General features: G+C 35.7%; 2 protein-coding genes and 1 long non-coding RNA gene across 3 annotated transcripts; 1 reads left to right on the top strand and 2 right to left on the bottom strand.

Moving 5' to 3' along the window:
- Positions 1 to 594: 594 nt before the first annotated feature.
- Positions 595 to 6,103, bottom strand: LOC117333685. The gene is made up of 2 exons (XR_004533986.1): positions 5,148 to 6,103; positions 595 to 4,817 (listed from the first exon to the last, which is right to left on the bottom strand). It is a non-coding gene; the product is annotated as an uncharacterized LOC117333685 (long non-coding RNA).
- Positions 6,104 to 6,136: 33 nt separating this feature from the next.
- Positions 6,137 to 18,205, bottom strand: LOC117333684 (vitamin K epoxide reductase complex subunit 1-like). The gene is made up of 3 exons (XM_033893104.1): positions 17,941 to 18,205; positions 12,175 to 12,284; positions 6,137 to 7,119 (listed from the first exon to the last, which is right to left on the bottom strand). Exons 1-3 carry the CDS (start codon positions 18,117 to 18,119, stop codon positions 6,893 to 6,895), a joined length of 516 nt encoding a protein of 171 aa, XP_033748995.1. The 5' UTR covers positions 18,120 to 18,205; the 3' UTR covers positions 6,137 to 6,892.
- A 2,193-nt stretch (positions 18,206 to 20,398) lies between these two features.
- On the top strand, positions 20,399 to 22,147 carry LOC117333764. Its single transcript, XM_033893186.1, has 2 exons — positions 20,399 to 21,043; positions 21,981 to 22,147. Exons 1-2 carry the CDS (start codon positions 20,584 to 20,586, stop codon positions 22,025 to 22,027), a joined length of 507 nt encoding a protein of 168 aa, XP_033749077.1. The 5' UTR covers positions 20,399 to 20,583; the 3' UTR covers positions 22,028 to 22,147.
- Positions 22,148 to 23,419: the final 1,272 nt, after the last annotated feature.

The raw sequence follows: 23,419 nt of genomic DNA, 5'->3' as shown, positions 1-23,419 counted from the left end.
AAGTCTTTAGTTAGTTCCAACAGTTTATAGACATGCAATGGGGGAGAACTTAATGATGGCGAGGTTATACAATTGATCACACCAAACAAGATCAATGCGTGCACACTAGACCATCAACACACACTATTCACATTGAGAATGCCAAAACATAAGTGATCACATTGTCATAGTACTTTTGATATTTTGAAGAGCCTGCTACAAGAACTGTACCATCAAAACCCATTAAGTATTTTGAATTCTCTCTTGATCATTACTGAAGAATCCTATAGAGATTCAATATTCATAGTAAAATGTTTCAAACATTCACATGTAATCTGAGTTTTCGAATAATATTTGAATTGTCATGTTGATAATGATGTCACAAATCCTTAAGTCAGAATAAGATCAGGTTTTTGTGTACAAGATATCTTTTTATTTTATGAGTTGTCAATTTCGACTTTTAACCTTAACTAATATTAGCCGATATCAAGACAGGTGTAAACTAATTCTGTGGAGAGGTTGATAAGATATCTTGTACACAATCTTTACATGGATGGACACATTCACAAACACACGCACCTAATGTAGGTATAATGATAAATACAAGCACGTAAATATAATTTCAACAATTTTTAATTGAAATAGAGACATGCAAATATACATACATGTACTAGCAAAACGAAAATATTAATGAAGCACAATTATAATTTAAGACATATACACAAAAACAATGGAACGAGGGACTTCTATTACTATTTGTTAACATATTTCCCAGATTTCACTTTCACCAGTGTACCAATCATGAACAGCTAGAACCAGGATGAATGCCCGAGTCAGTAACAACAGAGAAGTTTGGATCTGTTTAGTGGCTTTAAGGTTATACTCATTCCAGAGTAATACAAAGGTAGGACTACAACGACAATGAAATGCATTTTAAACAATAGATTCTACATTTTTGGTACAATTTCTAAGATTTTTAACAATTTCTACTGGAGTTGGGCAATCAAGACTTATTGTGTTCATAAGTTTTTATGAAAAACTAATGATACATATTTGAAATTGAAACCAGTAATTACACAACAATAAATTTCATTTTGAGGTTCAATAGTTAATCCAAAATAGGAAAACTTTAAAGATTCCTAACATTTTCAACATTCCAGGGTATCTTTATCATTTTGAATAGCAATAATGTGTTATGTATACTTATGAAAGAATGAATTTAAAATTTAATTTGATGCAAAAAAAAAAAAGATAAATAAAAAATAATTTTTCGCCATAACTTTGCTGCAACATCACTCCTAGACCTCTAATGATTGTATATATACATAGTGTATTAATGAAATTTGAAGAAGATGAAATATAGATGACATTCAGTTAAACTTTTCAATTTTGTGAACATGTTAACTGGGTGAAATATGGATTGTGTTTCAGCTAAACTTAGATAATTAAATTTTAAGGCACTAAGTTGTCTTTGTTTCTTCCTGTATCATGTGATTACTTTATGTGGAAAATCTGAATAAAAATGTCAAAAGTCAAAAAAAACGTTCTTTTACAGTTGACTGTCCACAGAACTGTTATTTCATAGTACTGGAAATGCTCTTGGTCTTTACATTTTAAAAGGCATGAAACAAAATTGACAAATATGAAATGTTCAAAATTCAAAATACTTTCAGACCACCTTATATAAAAAATTCTGAGTTTTTTCAAAACAAATATAAATGTACACAATGCCTTATGTTTTAATCAATCACCTTTAATGTCCTCTCGATCAAAATATTTTACAAGTATAGGCTCTCTTTAAATAACATTTTCAGTAAAATCTCACAAAGAATGATGGTAGTTTTGGTCGGTTGTGGATCACTACCTCTCAGTAAGTTAAATAGTCATCAAAAAGCATTCAAAGCCATATGAGCTAAATTCCCAAGTCTGTCCTCAAAGGTCATTCCATTATTTTTTACAAATGATTGTCTTTCCTGCTGTTTCAGAACAAGTTTGGCTATAATCGATCCGCTCATGGAAAAGGGAAGAGTACCATTTTAAAGAAAATGTTCTTGTTAAGAAAGGACTGCCCTTACCCAATGATATTTCAGATCAAATTTGGTTTTAATCCAGTCTATCAAAAAGGGATTAAAACCAGCTTCGTTCATTTCAGAAATGTTTGTCTTCCCAAAATGATGTTTCTGACCAAATTTGGTTGAAATCTACCACTCAGGGGTTTTAAGGAGGAGTAGCGTCTCAAAGAAAACATTTATGGACGGCACACAGCACATGGCGAATGATGGACAAATCATGATGGCTATATAGGTCATCCAAACCCTTCATGTCAGATATGATCTAAAAATGTAGTCAACCCATCTCAATAAAATTGGTTAACTTTTCTGTTCATTTAAGTCTTGGAATACATTTTATGTACAATTAACAAAATTCCTACATTCTGCCAAGAAATCATACTCATAATCTTTCTTCAACAGTATAAAAACTTTTTTTATTTCGTGTGTGTGTTTTCATTCTGAAATCTGTAAATGTTCTTCTAAAAAATGCTTTTTAGGAATACAAAAAAAATATACACTGGAATAAAACAATATCCTTTCAACACGATTCACTAATTAATCATAAAAAATGATCATATTTAAATAAATCTTTCAAACCTGTTCGGTGGGATTGGGAAAACATGAATTGATCAACTGTCTGACAGTCAATATTTTGATTGGCAACAATTCATAATTGACATGAGATAAGTGTTGACAGCTGGAAACACAGCTGTACCTTATGTGACAGTATGATGTACATGGTAAGAAAACATTTCACTGTGAATCATTAAAATAACTCAAATCCTATTTAGCATTAGATATTTTGAGCAGTTTACACCAACAAAGTAACTCAAATCATTGTGTTAATTTAGGTATAACCTTTTTATGAATGAAGGTCAAGGTCATCCATTTGAACAAACTTGGTGGTTCTTCATCCCAGCTTGCTACAGACCCAATATTAGGTCTCTGAGCCAGTTGGTACATTAATTGAGAAGAAGTTGAAAATGCGATTCTTTACAACGCACAACACCGGAAAAAAGGCAATCACAATTGGTGAACTAATACTTCGTCTCAGGTAACCAAAAAATAAATATTTGTCATAAAAATATGTTTACAAACCGAAAAAGGTGAATGAAAACATATATATATCAGGTAACAAAACAAGAGATCCCAGAGGGATCTTGTTGCCCACTAATGAATGATCTCCCAAAATGAAATTTGACAGAGTTCCTCAAAAAACTTAATGAGAAATAGCAATAACAAAATCAAATATCAAAATTCAAAATGATTGTCTGTCGGCCATCTTGTTTTTCAATCAATTTGAACAAAACTTTTTCATAATAAGGAACAAAGGGAAACCTACAGATGAAATTTAGAAAGATGCATGAAGAGATTTCTGAGAAATAGCGATGGCAAGGATTGATGATTGACACATGAATGGATCAAAGTCGGACCACAGATGACAGGTGATTTTAACAGTTATCAATCTGATGATGGTGGCACTAAAAAAAAAAGAAAAGAAAAACTTAAAAAAAGGGAAAAAATATATAACCAAAAATTCAAGAAACTACCAAAATTCCCAAAACTGAAATACCCTCTTCCCTTAAAAGATAATGTGTGAGCTGTCCATATGCATTAATATTATAAACTGATTAAATTTGACATAATTAGTTGTATAATTTAGATCTCACTCAACAAGCTATGCCTGCAAGATATGCTACGAGTCACCGAGACAATTCTAGAGGAGTAAAGATGGTCTATCCTGGGGCTTAAGTGTAAGTAGGACATGTTTAAATTAATTCTTAGCTAATAAAATCTGGTGCAGAAATACACTGTAACATCATCTCTCATGCATAACATATACATGTTTGAACATGATAATGCTGTTTAAGATAAACACAACGGGAATGAAGGACTATAGATGTGTTTCTTACCATGGAATAGAACAACAGTTTTGTTTACAGTAATTATCTCATGAATATCTATTCTACTGAATCACAAATGTAGTTATGGATGAACCCTGGAATACCTGAGGCCACAGGGACCATTATTGCCCACTTCAGTTGTGTATACTGCCCCAGTTTCATACTCAGCACTAACTGACAAGTCATTTCTATTCATCAGTTAACCATTAGTGTTACATGACTATCCGGAAATATCAGAAATATTAGAATAATGTGATTTTGCCAAAATAAATGACCATTAAATACAATTTCTATGGTCACAGTAGGATTTTCTTAAACCATATATATTAATTTGTTTTTACACGGTTAAACAAATATCTCATATGTTACACATCAAATTCATTTTCACCAAGTTTATATATAAACCTGTTTGTTAAGAGGCCCATTTTGTAATTGTATTTCTTTTTAATACATAGATACACATGTAACTTAGCTAAAGTCAAACTATTCCCTGCATATCGATATATATATGCAAATACTATATATCTAAAGGAAAGGCGATTTTCTGTACTGTAATCCGAGTGGAAAAGACCCACTATAAATAATTTAAAATTAGTTAATCACATCAAATACAAATGCCTCCAGTTTATATCTAAGAAAATGGTTGCAGTAAGTGTGCTATTGGATTTTTTAAAAGTAACAATATTTTTTTCAGATACCATATATATCACGGAATCCTCTAGGGATAACACCATGTCGGGTTCTCATGGATTTCTCTCTCTCTGTTGATCAAACATATACAGTCCTAACATAAAACATTGTATTTCTCTCTCTCTGTTGATCAGACATATACACTCCTATACTAACATAAAGCATTGTATTTCTCTCTCTCTGTTGATCAAACCTATACAGTCCTAACATAAAACATTGTATTTCTCTCTCTCTCTGTTGATCTAACATATACACTCCTATACTAACATAAAACATTGTATTTCTCTCTCTCTGTTGATCAGACATATACAGTCCTAACATAAAACATTGTATTTCTCTCTCTCTCTGTTGATCAGACATATACAGTCCTATACTAACATAAAACATTGTATTTCTCTCTCTCTGTTTATCAAACCTATACAGTCCTAACATAAAACATTGTATTTCTCTCTCTCTGTTGATCAGACATATACAGTCCTAACATAAAACATTGTATTTCTCTCTCTCTCTCTGTTGATCAAACATATACAGTCCTATACTAACATAAAACATTGTATTTCTCTCTCTCTGTTGATCTAACATATACAGTCCTGATAACATAAAACATTGTATTTCTCTCTCTCTGTTGATCAAACATATACAGTCCTAACATAAAACATTGTATTTCTCTCTCTCTGTTGATCAAACATATACAGTCCTATACTAACATAAAACATTGTATTTCTCAGTCTCTGTTGATCTAACATATACAGTCCTATACTAACATAAAACATTGTATTTCTCTCTCTCTCTGTTGATCTAACATATACAGTCCTATACTAACATAAAACATTGTATTTCTCTCTCTCTCTGTTGATCAAACATATACAGTCCTATACTAATATAAAACATTGTATTTCTCTCTCTCTGTTGATCAGACATATACAGTCCTAACATAAAACATTGTATTTCTCTCTCTCTGTTGATCAAACATATACAGTCCTATACTAACATAAAACATTGTATTTCTCTCTCTCTCTCTGTTGATCTAACATATACAGTCCTATACTAACATAAAACATTGTATTTCTCTCTCTGTTGATCTAACATATACAGCCCTAACATAAAACATTGTATTTCTCAGTCTCTGTTGATCAAACATATACAGTCCTAACATAAAACATTGTATTTCTCTCTCTCTCTCTGTTGATCTAACATATACACTCCTATACTAACATAAAACATTGTATTTCTCAGTCTCTGTTGATCTAACATATACAGCCCTAACATAAAACATTGTATTTCTCTCTCTCTGTTGATCAAACATATACAGTCCTATACTAACATAAAACATTGTATTTCTCTCTCTCTGTTGATCTAACATATACAGTCCTAACATAAAACATTGTATTTCTCAGTCTCTGTTGATCTAACATATACAGTCCTATACTAACATAAAACATTGTATTTCTCTCTCTCTGTTGATCAAATATATACAGTCCTGATAACATAAAACATTGTATTTCTCTCTCTCTCTCTGTTGATCTAACATATACAGCCCTAACATAAAACGTTGTATTTCTCTCTCTCTGTTGATCAGACATATACAGTCCTATACTAACATAAAACATTGTATTTCTCTCTCTCTGTTGATCAAACATATACAGTCCTGATAACATAAAACATTGTATTTCTCTCTCTCTCTCTGTTGATCTAACATATACAGCCCTAACATAAAACATTGTATTTCTCTCTCTCTGTTGATCAGACATATACAGTCCTATACTAACATAAAACATTGTATTTCTCTCTCTCTCTGTTGATCAGACATATACAGTCCTAACATAAAACATTGTATTTCTCTCTCTCTCTCTGTTGATCAGACATATACAGTCCTGACATAAAACATTGTATTTCTCTCTCTCTGTTGATCAAACATATACAGTCCTATACTAACATAAAACATTGTATTTCTCTCTCTCTGTTGATCAAACATATACAGTCCTAACATAAAACATTGTATTTCTCTCTCTCTCTCTGTTGATCTAACATATACACTCCTATACTAACATAAAACATTGTATTTCTCTCTCTCTGTTGATCAAACATATACAGTCCTATACTAACATAAAACATTGTATTTCTCTCTCTCTGTTGATCAGACATATACAGTCCTAACATAAAGCATTGTATTTCTCTCTCTCTCTGTTGATCAAACATATACAGTCCTATACTAACATAAAACGTTTCCTGGCCTGTGGTCTGTTGTATTGGAATATCACCTGTTATTTAGCCCTGTTTGTGTTTTTTCTTTGACTTCTGTAACGAGCCGTTTCTCCTCCACTTTATCCATGCACATGCCAAGAGGAAGGCATTGATGACATATGTTGATACACACACAACACAGAAGTCCTCGAGGATGAAATAGAGAATGTAGGCGAGATAGACTGAACCACAGTTTGCCATCACTCCTGTTACAAATTGTAACTTTGACAACATAGGAAGGACACTTGATGCTGAAATCAGAGAATAAGAAAGGATAACTAGACAATATATGCCTCCCCTTATTTTCCAGCATACATGTGAATGTCATGGTAACCTAAATGCAGTGATATATTCATCAACACTTGTTAGACTGTATTTTATCAATATTATGCAATCTCGGTGACAGATAAATAGGACGACGCCCTTGATAGGATACCTTTCTATGGGCCTTAACGGTCGCTTGAGTTTTGAAAAATTTCTGTCAATTTGACCCGCCCATCAGCCCCTGGGGTCGGTCGGTGCCAACATTTGCATACGATAACCATCAAACTGACTTCCAAAACTCCTAATTCTCACCAAGTTATTCCAAATGAAATGAAACAAATGATAGTCAAGAATGTGATTTTTCTATATAAACTATAGTTAAGGTTACCCCATCCCCAGGGGCAAACATGAGACCAAAGGGTCATGAAATTCACAATTTTTGGTAAAAGACCTAAAGACTCTTCTATCTATGAAGAGCATTTAATTCTGCATTAATTGAGTCTAAAGATTTTTAAAATTTCAACTTATTTTGCCCTTTTTTGCCCCGCCCATCACTTTTTGGGGGTCTGTCAGGGTCAATATATGTGCATACCATCAAACTGTCAACCCATGCTGATAATGCTAACAAAGTTAGAATGAATTCTAATAGAAATCAAACAAATGATAAGTCAACAACAGTCACCTGAATTTTGATATATTTGGGTAGATTTGATTGCTGTGATCTTGAATAAGAGGTCAATGTACTCACAGTACGTATGACAGAGGGATTTCAACCTGAAGGATTTCAACCTGAGGGGACTCAACCTGAGGGATTTCAACCTGAGGGATTTCAACCTGAGGGGACTCAACCTGAGGGATTTCAACCTGAGGGATTTAACCTGAGGGATTTCAACCTGAGGGGACTCAACCTGAGGGGACTCAACCTGAGGGATTTCAACCTGAGGGATTTCAACCTGAGGGATTTCAACCTGAGGGGACTCAACCTGAGGGATTTCAACCTGAGGGGACTCAACCTGAGGGATTTCAACCTGAGGGGACTCAACCTGAGGGATTTCAACCTGAGGGGACTCAACCTGAGGGATTTCAACCTGAGGGATTTCAACCTGAGGGATTTCAACCTGAGGGGACTCAACCTGAGGGATTTCAACCTGAGGGATTTCAACCTGAGGGATTTCAACCTGAGGGGACTCAACCTGAGGGATTTCAACCTGAGGGATTTCAACCTGAGGGATTTCAACCTGAGGGATTTCAACCTGAGGGGACTCAACCTGAGGGATTTCAACCTGAGGGATTTCAACCTGAGGGATTTCAACCTGAGGGGACTCAACCTGAGGGATTTCAACCTGAGGGGACTCAACCTGAGGGATTTCAACCTGAGGGGACTCAACCTGAGGGATTTCAACCTGAGGGGACTCAACCTGAGGGATTTCAACCTGAGGGGACTCAACCTGAGGGATTTCAACCTGAGGGGACTCAACCTGAGGGGACTCAACCTGAGGGATTTCAACCTGAGGGATTTCAACCTGAGGGGACTCAACCTGAGGGATTTCAACCTGAGGGATTTCAACCTGAGGGGACTCAACCTGAGGGATTTCAACCTGAAGGATTTCAACCTGAGGGGACTCAACCTGAGGGATTTCAACCTGAGGGATTTCAACCTGAGGGGACTCAACCTGAGGGGACTCAACCTGAGGGATTTCAACCTGAGGGGACTCAACCTGAGGGATTTCAACCTGAGGGATTTCAACCTGAGGGATTTCAACCTGAGGGGACTCAACCTGAGGGATTTCAACCTGAGGGATTTCAACCTGAGGGGACTCAACCTGAGGGGACTCAACCTGAAGGATTTCAACCTGAGGGATTTCAACCTGAGGGGACTCAACCTGAAGGATTTCAACCTGAGGGATTTCAACCTGAGGGGACTCAACCTGAGGGGACTCAACCTGAAGGATTTCAACCTGAGGGATTTCAACCTGAGGGGACTCAACCTGAGGGATTTCAACCTGAGGGGACTCAACCTGAGGGATTTCAACCTGAGGGGACTCAACCTGAGGGGACTCAACCTGAAGGATTTCAACCTGAGGGATTTCAACCTGAGGGGACTCAACCTGAGGGATTTCAACCTGAGGGATTTCAACCTGAGGGATTTCAACCTGAGGGGACTCAACCTGAGGGGACTCAACCTGAGGGATTTCAACCTGAGGGATTTCAACCTGAGGGGACTCAACCTGAGGGATTTCAACCTGAGGGGACTCAACCTGAGGGATTTCAACCTGAGGGGACTCAACCTGAGGGATTTCAACCTGAGGGGACTCAACCTGAGGGATTTCAACCTGAGGGGACTCAACCTGAGGGGACTCAACCTGAGGGATTTCAACCTGAGGGATTTCAACCTGAGGGGACTCAACCTGAGGGATTTCAACCTGAGGGATTTCAACCTGAGGGATTTCAACCTGAGGGGACTCAACCTGAGGGATTTCAACCTGAGGGATTTCAACCTGAGGGGACTCAACCTGAGGGATTTCAACCTGAAGGATTTCAACCTGAGGGGACTCAACCTGAGGGATTTCAACCTGAGGGATTTCAACCTGAGGGGACTCAACCTGAGGGGACTCAACCTGAGGGATTTAACCTGAAGGATTTCAACCTGAGGGGACTCAACCTGAGGGATTTCAACCTGAGGGATTTCAACCTGAGGGATTTCAACCTGAGGGATTTCAACCTGAGGGATTTCAACCTGAGGGGACTCAACCTGAGGGATTTCAACCCGAGGGATTTAACCTGAGGGATTTCAACCTGAGGGATTTCAACCTGAGGGGACTCAACCTGAGGGGACTCAACCTGAGGGATTTCAACCTGATGGATTTCAACCTGAGGGATTTCAACCTGAGGGGACTCAACCTGAGGGATTTCAACCTGAGGGGACTCAACCTGAGGGGACTCAACCTGAGGGATTTCAACCTGAGGGATTTCAACCTGAGGGGACTCAACCTGAGGGATTTCAACTTGAGGGATTTCAACCTGAGGGGACTCAACCTGAGGGATTTCAACCTGAGGGGACTCAACCTGAGGGATTTCAACCTGAGGGATTTCAACCTGAGGGATTTCAACCTGAGGGGACTCAACCTGAGGGATTTCAACCTGAGGGATTTCAACCTGAGGGGACTCAACCTGAGGGATTTCAACCTGAGGGGACTCAACCTGAGGGGACTCAACCTGAGGGATTTCAACCTGAGGGGACTCAACCTGAGGGATTTCAACTTGAGGGATTTCAACCTGAGGGGACTCAACCTGAGGGATTTCAACCTGAGGGGACTCAACCTGAGGGATTTCAACCTGAGGGATTTCAACCTGAGGGATTTCAACCTGAGGGATTTCAACCTGAGGGGACTCAACCTGAGGGATTTCAACCTGAGGGATTTCAACCTGAGGGGACTCAACCTGAGGGATTTCAACCTGAGGGATTTCAACCTGAGGGATTTCAACCTGAGGGATTTCAACCTGAGGGGACTCAACCTGAGGGATTTCAACCTGAGGGGACTCAACCTGAGGGATTTCAACCTGAGGGATTTCAACCTGAGGGGACTCAACCTGAGGGATTTCAACCTGGGGGGACTCAACCTGAGGGGACTCAACCTGAGGGATTTCAACCTGAGGGATTTCAACCTGAGGGGACTCAACCTGAGGGATTTCAACTTGAGGGATTTCAACCTGAGGGGACTCAACCTGAGGGATTTCAACCTGAGGGGACTCAACCTGAGGGATTTCAACTTGAAGGATTTCAACCTGAGGGGACTCGACCTGAGGGGAAAGATTCTGAAGTTGACAAATATAACACTTGCTGAGTGTTTGGCAGCTTAAGAATCTTGTGTCGAGGGTAGAGATCCTGTCTCACGCCCAAGTAAGTGAACTGTTCTGGCCCACACTCTTCTATCTATATCGATATCACATCAATGCAAAACGATGTTGAGGTGACATGATCGAATTGTTGACATGACATCATTGTATTGTGTCTTCATACAACTGTTACGGCTGATCATGAGATAAGAAATATCCCTGTCCAGGGTAAGAGAATAAATAGTCCAGACCTGTTAAAGCTGAAAAAACAGATCAAGATCTCCAGAATAGAAAGTCAGGACAACATCAATCATTAACAAGAGGCCCATGGGCCAAATGTGATTTCCCTAAATAAACTATAGTAAAGTTTACCCCCTCCCCAGGGGCAAACATGTGACCCAAGGGTCATGAAATTCACAACTTGAGTAAAGCACCTTAAGACCCTTCCATTTATGAAGAGTGTTTAAATTTGATTCTACCTTATGTAGGTCATGAGAAGAAGATTTTGAAATTTCAGTCAATTTTTTTGGCCCCGCCAATTAGCCCCAGGGGGTTAGTCAGGGCGAACATATGCATACCATCAAGCTGCCATCTCATGCTGATAATGTTAACAAAATTAGAATGAAATTCACAACTTTGGTAAAGCACCTTAGGACCCTTCTATCTTGGAAAAGTGTTTGTTTCCACCATATCTGAGAGTAGAGAAGAAGATTTTGAAATTTTAGTCAATTTGACCCTTTTTAGCCCCGCCCCTCAGGCCCCTGGGGGTTGAGGCCAATATAATTCACAATTTTGGTTGACCTTTAGCCATAGACGCTTCCTCCCAAATTTCATTGAATTTGGTTCAGCGGTTTTGGAGAAGAAGTTGAAAATGTAAATTGTTTACGGATGCACGACGCACGACGCATGACGCATGATGCACGACAGACAACGACGGACAAAAGGCGATTAGAATAGGTCACTTGAGACTTCATCTCAGGTGACCTAAAAATACCTTATTGGTAATTACGAAGGGAAAGATATCACGTTTTCTTTTGAAAAAGTTGACAGATAGAGTTAAAAGCTTTGCACTAGAGATAAACTAATGTTATTTCTAACTTTAGGCTCTGTCCAAGCTGAAGACTTGTTAGGTATCATAGACACATGTATTTATACTCAGGACCAAACAAAACTATTCATACTTAGACACACATATTTATACTCACCACAGATAATCTGAAGGACGTAGAACATCATACCAAATACACTGTTTGGTTGGTTCAGGGGGCTATCATGCCCTATAATATACTGAAGAAGTCCAAAACCTCTCCCATACCTGCCAACAAAAATACATGACAATTTATTGTTACTATATACACTATAATGAACGGAAAAAAGAAATTTAAACCCTTCCCATAAATATGAGAGGTCAGATCAACCTGAGATTAGACAAGGGTACTAAATGCACATGGATGACATTTTCAGATGACAGAATGGTTCCCTATCTTTCAATTACACCATTATTACATTCTATATGACATCTTTTTATTTCCCATGGTAAAGTGGGCAATTTCTAATTGCATTTCTTTTTCCTTTCAGTATATATATTTGGTATTACGGATATAAAGTTCTTGGGGCAACTTCACAAGACAATCCAAAACTATTTATTTTGTGGATGTTCATTACCATGTTATCTCAAGTAATTGGTTTTATGTTTTGGGAAAAAAGTACTGACATTGGCAGATGAAACTAGACTACTTTATACAGTGTGCTAATTAAAGTAATGATGAACCGACAGACCATGGCAACAGAAAAACTTGTCGGTCTATGCAAAACACCAGCACAGTAGACCTGATGTCTAAGCAATTTATATTAATTGCTCATACTGACCCCCTGGGCTAATGGGTGGGGCCAAAAAGGTATTATGTACCCTTTTTGGCCCCACCTATCAGCCCAGTGGGTCAGTCAGGACCAACAGGTACATACCATCAAGCGGTTATCCCATACTGATAATGTTAACAAAGCTAGAATGAATTCCAATAGAAATCAAACAAATCATGAAATGATAGTCAAAATGTGATTTCCCGGCCTATATAAACTATAGTAAAAATTACCCCTTCCCAAGGGGCATATGTGTGACCCCAGGGTCATAAAATTCACAATTTAAGTAAAGTACCTTCAAGACCCTTCCATCTATGAAGAGTATTTGATTCTACCTTATTTAGGTCCGGACAAGAAATTTCTTTAAATTTCAATTATATTCTTATTCACTTTGTTCAAATGAACATAAAACATTTATCATATATAACTCAACACCAATGTATGGGCGTGGCCTTCAACGGTCTAATATAGTTTTCGAATATAATATGACCCTTTTAGGCTCTATATACCCATAAGGCCCTGTGGGTCCATCAGTGCAAATATACATGTAAATTTACAACAGGCATCTCATACTGATAATTCTAACGCAGTTTGTTTTATTTCCAATGGCAATTTGATCAAATAAGGCTCAAAAATGTGATTTTGTTATATAAACAATAGTAAACTTTTTCCCCTTCCCAAGGGTGAAACGTGCGAACCCAGAGTCATGAAATTCACAACTTGGTTGGCAGGCCACACGAGGTGCCGCTTGCGATTAAGTTGAAAAATCGGCCGCCCAGTCATGCTGAGTGACGCGATAAGCATTCATATCAAGACATCAAAACAATCCAGAGAGGTCCCAATTAGGGATGGATAATTTTGCAGGGATTAAATGAGTTTGGTAGATAATAGAACTGGGCATATTTAAAGGCAGACATGTTGATGTTCTGACCTAATTTAATCAATACATATCACCCATTTTTACAGTAGCGCTTTTGTAAACACAACAGGTTATGTAGACTATGCTTTCAATGTATTAAACGGACTATTCATTACAATAATATAGTGATAGTTTCTGATTCAAATCAAACATATTACCATGCAGAGACTCAACATTTACGTGTCTAGCTAGCCTTTATATACAAATATGTTTAACTTTAGTGTCACAAATGAAATGTGTAGTGTTTTTGGGGCCTAAAGCTTCACAATGCTAGAGCGGCTTCGCGATTAATTTATGGTAACCATCATAATCATCGCGAAATGGAGAAAGTTTAACAATCAATTAACATTGAATTTAATAAAATAATATTATTTTACTTATTTATAAATGTGCCATTGTTCAGGCCGTCATGTATCAGATTTACAATGGATGTGTTTGTGTCAGATGATTTTACTCTTTGCTGAGATTTTCTCCGATATCGACTCAGATAGTTCAGACTCGCACTTATTTTCAGAAGCATAATTTCGAAAAATTTGAACAATTTCGTCAATATTTATTTAATTTTGTTCAAACTTACCAAAGGTTTACCTTAATTAAATAATTAAAATCATTTCTAATGCCGATTAAAACTGAATGCCTTATATATACATTATAATTTGAATAATATATTAATTTCACCAATTATTTCACAATTTTGCTATGGACTTGTTCCAGTAATTTTGTTTTCATCACTGACACATAAGAGAGTATATAACAAAACATTTGAAAACAATTATCATTACTTGAACATTTTCAATCTGATACATTTAATTTATATTGTAGTTTAATTTCAGATTAAATTAAGCAGCATATTCATAATTTCAGTTTTGATGTGATATGCTTATTAAAACCTAATTCAGCCCATAATATATGTTTTACATTCTATGTGTATACATCCAATGCTTAAAGTCAGAAACTTGAACACATAAAGAAATTAATTAAACATCGATTTAACATGTAAAGAAAGAGATTCTTTTAATGTACTTATAATTAAGTGATCATAACAGTTCTACATTTCAAAATTTTAAGTTTATAAAAGGTATATGTTACTATGATGCACCTTCCATCTTCCTTTACAGAAATAGTTGAAATTTCTGTACATGTACCCGTGTGCTGGGTATCTTCAAAGCATTAGATACCTACTGCAGGTGTCAACCTCTGAAACCTCCAATGAGGGAGATCTCTTTCATTCAACATCAAAAATGAGGGAGAAATTTAAAGTGCGTAAAAAAAATCTCAACATTTTTTGTTGCATTTAGGGGATGTTCCATATGATCTTATGCGGTGTAAATTAACCACAGGCTATTGATAAGTACATCTTAATATTAAAATTTGACAACAATGGTTGATTTTAATCAATAATGATACAAAATTAAAAATAAAGGATTCTTTAAAAAATGTTTTAAGAAATTTCATAGAGAGGAACTGTATTTAGTAAATTATTGATTATATAGTGAATTTTTTTCTGAAATATTTCTAAATGTATTTATCAAATTTTCTCCCTTTCATTCTCAAATAAAAATTACATAGTTAATTCATTAATTATGATTGTATTACTTTGTGTTTGTTCTTGAAGTGATGTATCCTAGTTGTAATCACAAAATTAACTGATTGTATCAATTGAAGCCATGCACCTAGCTAGGCACTGTTGTAATGCTTACACCCGTCGGCACGCACGTAGCCCAAGTTTCTTCTGGCCCTGACACCATGTCTGGTGTAGGTGTAAGGGCCAGAGGAAACTCGGGCTACCACGCACGGTGACCGACTCCTCTCTGACCAAGCCCCAGACCAAACCAGCTACAGTAGTTGGAACAGGTGGTGGGGGTGTTTATATAATCAGTCCAGGGTCCAAGTGTTTGGGATTCCAGGGTTTTATGAGGAATGATTGCTCAAATCCAGAGCCCCGTTCGATTTGCACTCTTCTCATTCTAGAAGATATCTTCCGGTCACTCGATTTGAAGCTCTTCTGCTTCTGGAAGATCTCCTACCCCTTCCGTCTCGAAGCTGGAAGGTTTATCTTCCAAGATGGCGGCGACCATGTTTTAAGTGTGCGAGTGATGAGTTTCACTAGAGAAGGATTTATAACACATACATGCACATGTTTGTGTCATCGTGTTTGAGAAAACTTAAAAACTTGCTTATTTCTTATTTTATTCTCCCGGTTTACTCGATTTACATATAACGGAATACGATCTTCTTAGAAAGCTTCTCTACTTAGAAGAGTGCAAATCGAACGGGGCTCTGGATAAATCTAACCCCAGTTCGGGAAATGTACCAAATCTGGATTTAGGGGAAATTCTAATGATTTTCCGGGCACTTCCCACGTAATCTGGGATGGTTGACACCAATATGCTGATTCCAGGTACATGTATCAGTTACAGGTAACACAGAATGGCCTGAGGAACAATTAATGTCACTTGTGTTTGCATGTAATTTCATAATTTTCCTATATAAAGTTCCTTGCTAACAAATATATTATATACACATGTGGATCATATGGACCTTAAACCACAGATGTTACAGTTTACACTAACATATGTTCTTTGCAATATTGTTTAAAAACAAAATTTTGGGATACATTTTGATCAGCATTTAACTGTTTCTCTATTGCATTAAGAAAATGATTAATTGTTCTTTACCTTCAAATGTATAACTGATGGGGATTTTACCTCTTCATGTAATTAAAGAAAGGCAGCATATAAACTACATTTATTGAATATCTTTATTTTCAAGAAATATGTATATGAAAATTAATCATTTTTTGATGATTCGCAAAAAATAACCTATACATTTTTGAAAAACATCCACAGGTAAATATTATATATGGGTAGTGTTAGATGCTAATTACAAGTACATGTAGGTAAGGCAGAGGAGCATGGCACAGCATGCTATAAATGGACCCCTGGGGGGTAATTGGGGACTTGACAAAACTATAGCCAGGTGTTAAAACAGGCACACCTTAATACTGACCCTCATCTGATACATATATATAGGTAAGGTGTTATGGAGGTCCATAAGGTAGTGGTGAGGTGGGGTTTGGGCCCTGGGGCCCAGATGGCCATGACAACAGGAATGTCCTGAGAGTAACAATTTGCATACAGGTACATGTACATTACTTGTTGTGTAGATATTATATGTCTCTTACAGAACATAAATGAGAATTTACGAAACTTCTGATTCTTGATTGTGTACTATGAAATGATTTCATGGTAGAATTAACAGATATTAGTGAAGTAACAATACATTGAATTTAAAAATATTTTTGTCTGATAAAATAATAAATATTAAAATATATATATGTACATATACAGTGTACCTGAGAAAAAAATCTACAGTCATCAAGGCCTAAGGTAGAATTAATCATTAATATAAAATGTATATTAATTACATCTAAAAAACAAAGTCTAAATTTAAAAATCAGGAAGATAACCTTAATTTAATTTAAAAACCCACTACAAATCCAATTGATAGAGTTTCAATTCCTCTTGTGCAATATATCATATAAGAACCGCAACCAATTTTATTTTCAGCTGATATTAGATGAAATTTTGTCAACATTTAAATATACCTGGTAAAGTCAGGATGACAGATATAAGGCAGTCAATTTATACAGGTCTGTATATATGTAACAACTACAGGTGTCTAACACAGGTGTCCAGTGGCACTGCCCATTACCGGTATAGGGGGATTTGTGGTCACACTTGACTGGACGTAGTGCACTACTAGTTTATAATTACCTGTAGCTAAAATGTAGTGCACTACTACTTACTACTAGGGTGTAAAAGTTAGCTTACACTCAACTTTTAGTGTACACATCGTTTTAAATGGTTTATGACACTTTTTTTGTCGCGCCCCAGAATCAGGGTGCTGGCAGCTACATGAAACATACGCTGATGGGATATGAGGTCGCAATAGCCGCCAATGACATCAGGTGGAATAAGGCCTCATATACGTACTGTACAGCTAGCAGCGACCCACGCATTCGCACCTACTATATGACTATGTTCGATAGTGATTGTGTATATTCATCAGTACATAGTATATGTGTATGACGTCAAACGACAGATTCCATGACACATGGTGTTAATTTCTGCTCATCAAGCAACATCGACCGTAACATTACGTGTTGACCAGGTCAAGCTGTCAACCATACCTGGACGTGAACACTTTGGAACAACTGACACTCTTGCTGAAATCACACATGGCCTTGAATGACTTGTCCTTTTCTGCAGACGTCTCCACGTAATAAGCATATAGAGATAGCAAAATACCCATAAAACTCAAAATATAGGTGGACAACAGTAGAAATCGGGATTTTCCTCGAACATCCATGCTTTTCAAACTTGTTTCACTGCCGGCGATTGTCGCTTCTACACTTACAAATAAAATAAAGTTTAATTATATGATAATATTTTTGGTCAACTTTTATTCCTTGCACACATTTCTAGTATATCATGTGATTCGAAACTGTATCCGTATTTATATTATATGATGGTTTATAGCGGGGTTTTTTTTATTTCAAATGATGCATGCGACTTATCACACGTCATCTAAACTAGATATATGTCACTGTGTGTAACCAGTAACGCAAACATACTGTACGTTTCGGACCAACATGGAGATCACGGAAAATAAGTTTGTGATAGAATGTACTTCAGAGTATATTGTAACTACAACACTTGTGATATTAAAATCACAGTTCTTGTTCAAAATATGTATAAGTAGATCTAGATACAGTCTAATGCATACAGTACATTTTATATCTATGTAACCTTGTTGTTTTCAAACAATAGAAACACCGAGTTCTTTATTTTCAATTCCTTCCGACATTCGACAAGGACTCACAGATGACACATACAGCACATGTATATTTCAGCATTTACATGTTGTAGCGAACGAATCACTCTGTAATTTACACGCTTATATAACTAAGGGAGATAACTCGCTATTATGATTTACATCAACAATTCCACTTAAAAGAAAATTACCAAACTATCACAATAAATATATAGAACCTTAAAGATATTAAATATTAACAAATTCATTGACTTTAACTACATAATGTAAATAATAACTTCTTTCGAAGTATGATTACAATACAGCTAAATTGATTAAAGGGACTAAATGGTTAGATTTCAATAATTTCTACACGCATTTGATTTCCGGAAAGCGTTGTGATACTTGAAATTAGATTGTTTACAAAATTATGACACTTTTTGTGTAATATTGGCAATGTTTATCAACTTCGAATTATCGCTGAACATCGTTTGCTGTTTACATCGTAGAGAAAAAATATGAAATAGCTACTAGTTTGATCATATTTTTTTTATTTTTTTTTATTAAATTTAAACAAATCGTTATTGATACTTTTGAAATATATAATTAACATAAAGTGCATAACTTTTTACATCAGTTTAAATTGTATACCCTTTTTATATATTATTTAAGTGGAAATCTAGCCATTTTGTCCCTTTAATAAGATTTACAATTATAGAAATAATCCTATCTATCATACTGTACATATATCATTGTGGAAATTACTTAAGCATTGATGTCATTTTTTTAGTTTCATCGGGGTATGAAACAAATTTTGTTTGCAAGCTGTATGAATCCGCGTAGCGAATTCTTACAGAAGTTTGCAAACAAAATTTGTTTCATACCCCGATGAAACTAAAAGATAATTGACATCTACGCTTATAATTGATTTTTGAAAATGATATACTAATTTAAAACATGTTTTATGTACAATTTTACTGGTTTTAAATGGGATTCTTTTTCTCAAATCAATACGCAACGTCAATTGTAGTATTGTGACGTCACATTTTTTGCGCCATTCTCGGAATTTCTTTCATAAATATAATCCCATTTAAAACCAGTAAAATTGTACATAAAACATGTTTTAAATTAGAAAATAATTTTCAAAAATTAATTACAAGCGTTGATGTCAACAAATTTTGTTTGCAAACTTCTGTAAGAATCCGCTACACGGATTCATACAGTTTGCAAACAAAATTAAGTTTCATACCCCGATGAAACTAAAAAAAATTACATCAATGCTTAAAAATTGATGTGTTGGCCGATTTGGCTAATATAAAACACAATATCCACAAGAAAAAAGCAGTTAGGAAATCTTACGTCAGCTAAACAGTTATACAACTTTCCCCGAAAAAATAAGTCATATTAATCGACTAATTTACGTATATCACTGAACTCTGGATAGGAATCCATCGATGACAGGTGATTGATCTGACCGTCGGTACCAGCCTTGGGGTGTGTCGTAACACGGCGTGAGAACTTACTATCCACTAATACACACCTCGGACTAATTGCCAAACGCATTGTCAGCTTAAATGGTTTCTAGCCGGTTTTATTAACATAATAGCATTGATTAGGAAACATGCCTTTTTTCTTTCTTTTTTTCCCATTTTATTTCAGTTATTAAAACTCCGAAAACAAAGAAGATCCAAGGTCGTCCTTATTTTCAACTAGAATGTTAAAATATTATTTTCAAAAAAAAATGAATAAACAAGAAAGCTGACATAATTTCGACTTGTACATTTCCGGCAGCGTTACTACAAATGCGTCATTAATACACGCTTAGTCTGTACTTCCGTTGAAGTCATGAATCACATTTACTGTTCCTGAACATGAACGTTGTTCATTGGTCAACCTTGTCTACCAAATCGGTATAAATACATCTTTTGCAATGTCCACATCAGCAGGATCGATCGGCTCACATTTCCACCAACTAGTAATCCTACTTGACGATTGAACAAAACTATATCCCTACATAGATATGAACAACGTTTTTGCCCTCGGAGTACTCGCCTGTCTGTGCTTGTCAGTTTATGGGGAGGGATATGGTAATGGCGGGAACAAAGTACTTCCAGCAAAACAGTTTTGGCACAAAGAACCCTCATTACACCGACATGGTGCCGTGGGACTCTACCCAAACAACATCCAATTAGCGGGGAACTTTTTCCAGTATCAGGCTCACAAACCACAGTTCCTTGGTCCGAAAAAAACAATTCACCATAACTATGGCGGAAAGGGGTTCAATGGTTACGGAAATCACGGCCCTAAGGTTGGAGGCGCTCCCCCAGTAATGCCGATGCCCTATCACGGATATGGAGAAAGTGCCCTAGGATTTTCCGGAGGATTCGACCCCTATTACGTTGACCCCAGACCTGGTGTACCAGAGACATTGGACTATCTAGTTGCCAGAGGAGGAGAGTTCGTTAAAAAGAATTGGAAATGTAAGTATTAACATTTCTAGAGCATTGTTAATATATATGAAATGTAAGTATTAACATTTCTAGAGCATTGTTAATATATATGAAATGTAAGTATTGACATTTCACTAGAGCATTGTTAATCTATAGAATTTAAGTATTAACATTTCACTAGAGCATTGTTAATCTATAGAATTTAAGTATTGACATTTCACTAGAGCATTGTTAATCTATAGAATTTAAGTATTAACATTTCACTAGAGCATTGTTAATCTATAGAATTTAAGTATTGACATTTCACTAGAGCATTGTTAATATTTATGAAATGTAAGTATTGACATTTCACTAGAGCATTGTTAATATTTATAAAATGTAAGTATTGACATTTCACTAGAGCATTGTTAATCTATACAGAGACTTATCTATAGAATGTAAGTATTGACATTTCACTAGAGTATTGTTAATATTTATGAAATGTAAGTATTGACATTTCACTAGAGCATTGTAATATTTATAAAATGTAAGTATTGACATTTCACTAGAGCATTGTAATATTTATAAAATGTAAGTATTGACATTTCACTAGAGCATTGTTAATCTATACAGAGACTTATCTATAGAATTTAAGTATTGACATTTCACTAGAGTATTGTTAATATTTATGAAATGTAAGTATTGACATTTCACTAGAGCATTGTAATATTTATAAAATGTAAGTATTGACATTTCACTAGAGCATTGTTAATCTATACAGAGACTTATCTATAGAATGTAAGTATTGACATTTCACTAGAACAAATCAATTAAATGAACTAGACTGACATATATTAAAATTAGATGTCTGATGTAGACTCCTCAAACATTTCGTATTTCTGTCGAAATAATATTTTAATTTTCTACTAGTTAAATATGTTTTTCGGGAAGCACTGATTTTTTATCTGTATTAATTTCTACCTTTCAGCCCTCGCATTAGCCGGAGCAGGTCTTTATCTCCTGAAGAAGAACTAACCTTTCACCACCAAGAAGAAATCCTATCTGTTCCGGACACCGGATCAAGCTTTATAGTTCATCTATTGTTATTTATTGTCCTGTTGGCCATAAAGTGCTATTTATAAACGTTGAAGCATTTTATTGTATTTATGTCTTACAAGTATAGTGTACGTACATCACGGTACAATATATATATAACACGGTACAATATTTACATCACGGTACAATATATATAACACGTACGGTACAATATGTACAACACGGTACAATATATATAACACGGTACAATATTTACAACACGGTACAATATAGATAACACGGTACAATATATATAACACGGTACAATATTTACAATACGGTACAATATATATAACACGGTACAATATGTATAATATGGTACAATATGTATAACACGGTACAATATATATAACGCAGTACAATATGTATAACACGATACAATATGTACAACACGGTACAATATATATAACGCAGTACAATATGTAAAACACGGTACAATATGTATAACACGGTACAATATATATAACACGGTACAATAAGTATAACACGGTACAATATATATAACGCAGTACAATATGTATATAGAGAATACATGGTCAATGGCTTAAAATATAAGCTGTATTTTGGCGAGGGTAAAGAAAGACAAAAGTGGCGAGCCTTGGCGAGCCACATTTGTCTTTCTGTCCCGAGCCAAAAATACAGCTTATATTTTAAGACACTGACCATGTATTCTATTTATCCTGCAGCAGACATAAAAATAATCATCAGAAATAATCATTTTGAAGTGAAACGGTGTCAAAAATGACAGAAATATGTTCGCCTTTTAAACGTACTTTCACTTTGAAGTAGGTCAGTCGAACTGACATACGTGCTATGATTCCAAAATACAGCTGTTTTCCGTCACTGCCGTATACAGCAAAAATATATACGGTGGGTGTATTCCGACAATGCGGTGGCAGTTGCAGGATAAAACACGGTACAATATGTACAACACGGTACAATATATATAACGCAGTACAATATGTAAAACACGGTACAATATGTATAACACGGTACAATATATATAACACGGTACAATATATATAACACGGTACAATATGTATAACACGGTACAATATATATAACACGGTACAATATATATAACACGGTAAAATATATATATAACGGTACAATATATATAACACGGTATAATATGTATAACACAGTACAATATGTATAACACGGTACAATATGTATAACTCGGTACAATATATAACACGGTATAATATGTATAACACAGTACAATATGTATAACAGGGTACAATATGTATAACTCGGTACAATATGTATAACACAGTTCAATATGTAAAACACGGTACAGTATTTATAACACGGTACAATATGTATAACACG

The sequence above is a fragment of the Pecten maximus genome, chromosome 8 (genome assembly GCF_902652985.1).
Source record: "Pecten maximus chromosome 8, xPecMax1.1, whole genome shotgun sequence".
Taxonomy (NCBI): domain Eukaryota; kingdom Metazoa; phylum Mollusca; class Bivalvia; order Pectinida; family Pectinidae; genus Pecten; species Pecten maximus.
The sequence above is the reverse complement of the archived record's forward strand: the minus strand, read 5'-3'. Positions and strand labels throughout refer to the sequence as shown.

Excerpts from the sequence above, each read along its gene's own strand:
- LOC117333764 (XM_033893186.1), top strand. The coding sequence starts at position 20,584 with ATGAACAACGTTTTTGCCCTCGGAGTACTCGCCTGTCTGTGCTTGTCA. Across the intron at positions 21,044-21,980 it reads CGTTAAAAAGAATTGGAAAT|CCCTCGCATTAGCCGGAGCA; the intron begins GTAAGTATTAAC and ends TCTACCTTTCAG.
- LOC117333684 (XM_033893104.1), bottom strand. The coding sequence starts at position 18,119 with ATGGATGTTCGAGGAAAATCCCGATTTCTACTGTTGTCCACCTATATT. Across the intron at positions 12,285-17,940 it reads TCCAAAGTGTTCACGTCCAG|GTATGGGAGAGGTTTTGGAC; the intron begins GTATGGTTGACA and ends TTTTGTTGGCAG. Across the intron at positions 7,120-12,174 it reads CGTCCTTCAGATTATCTGTG|CATCAAGTGTCCTTCCTATG; the intron begins GTGAGTATAAAT and ends CTCTGATTTCAG.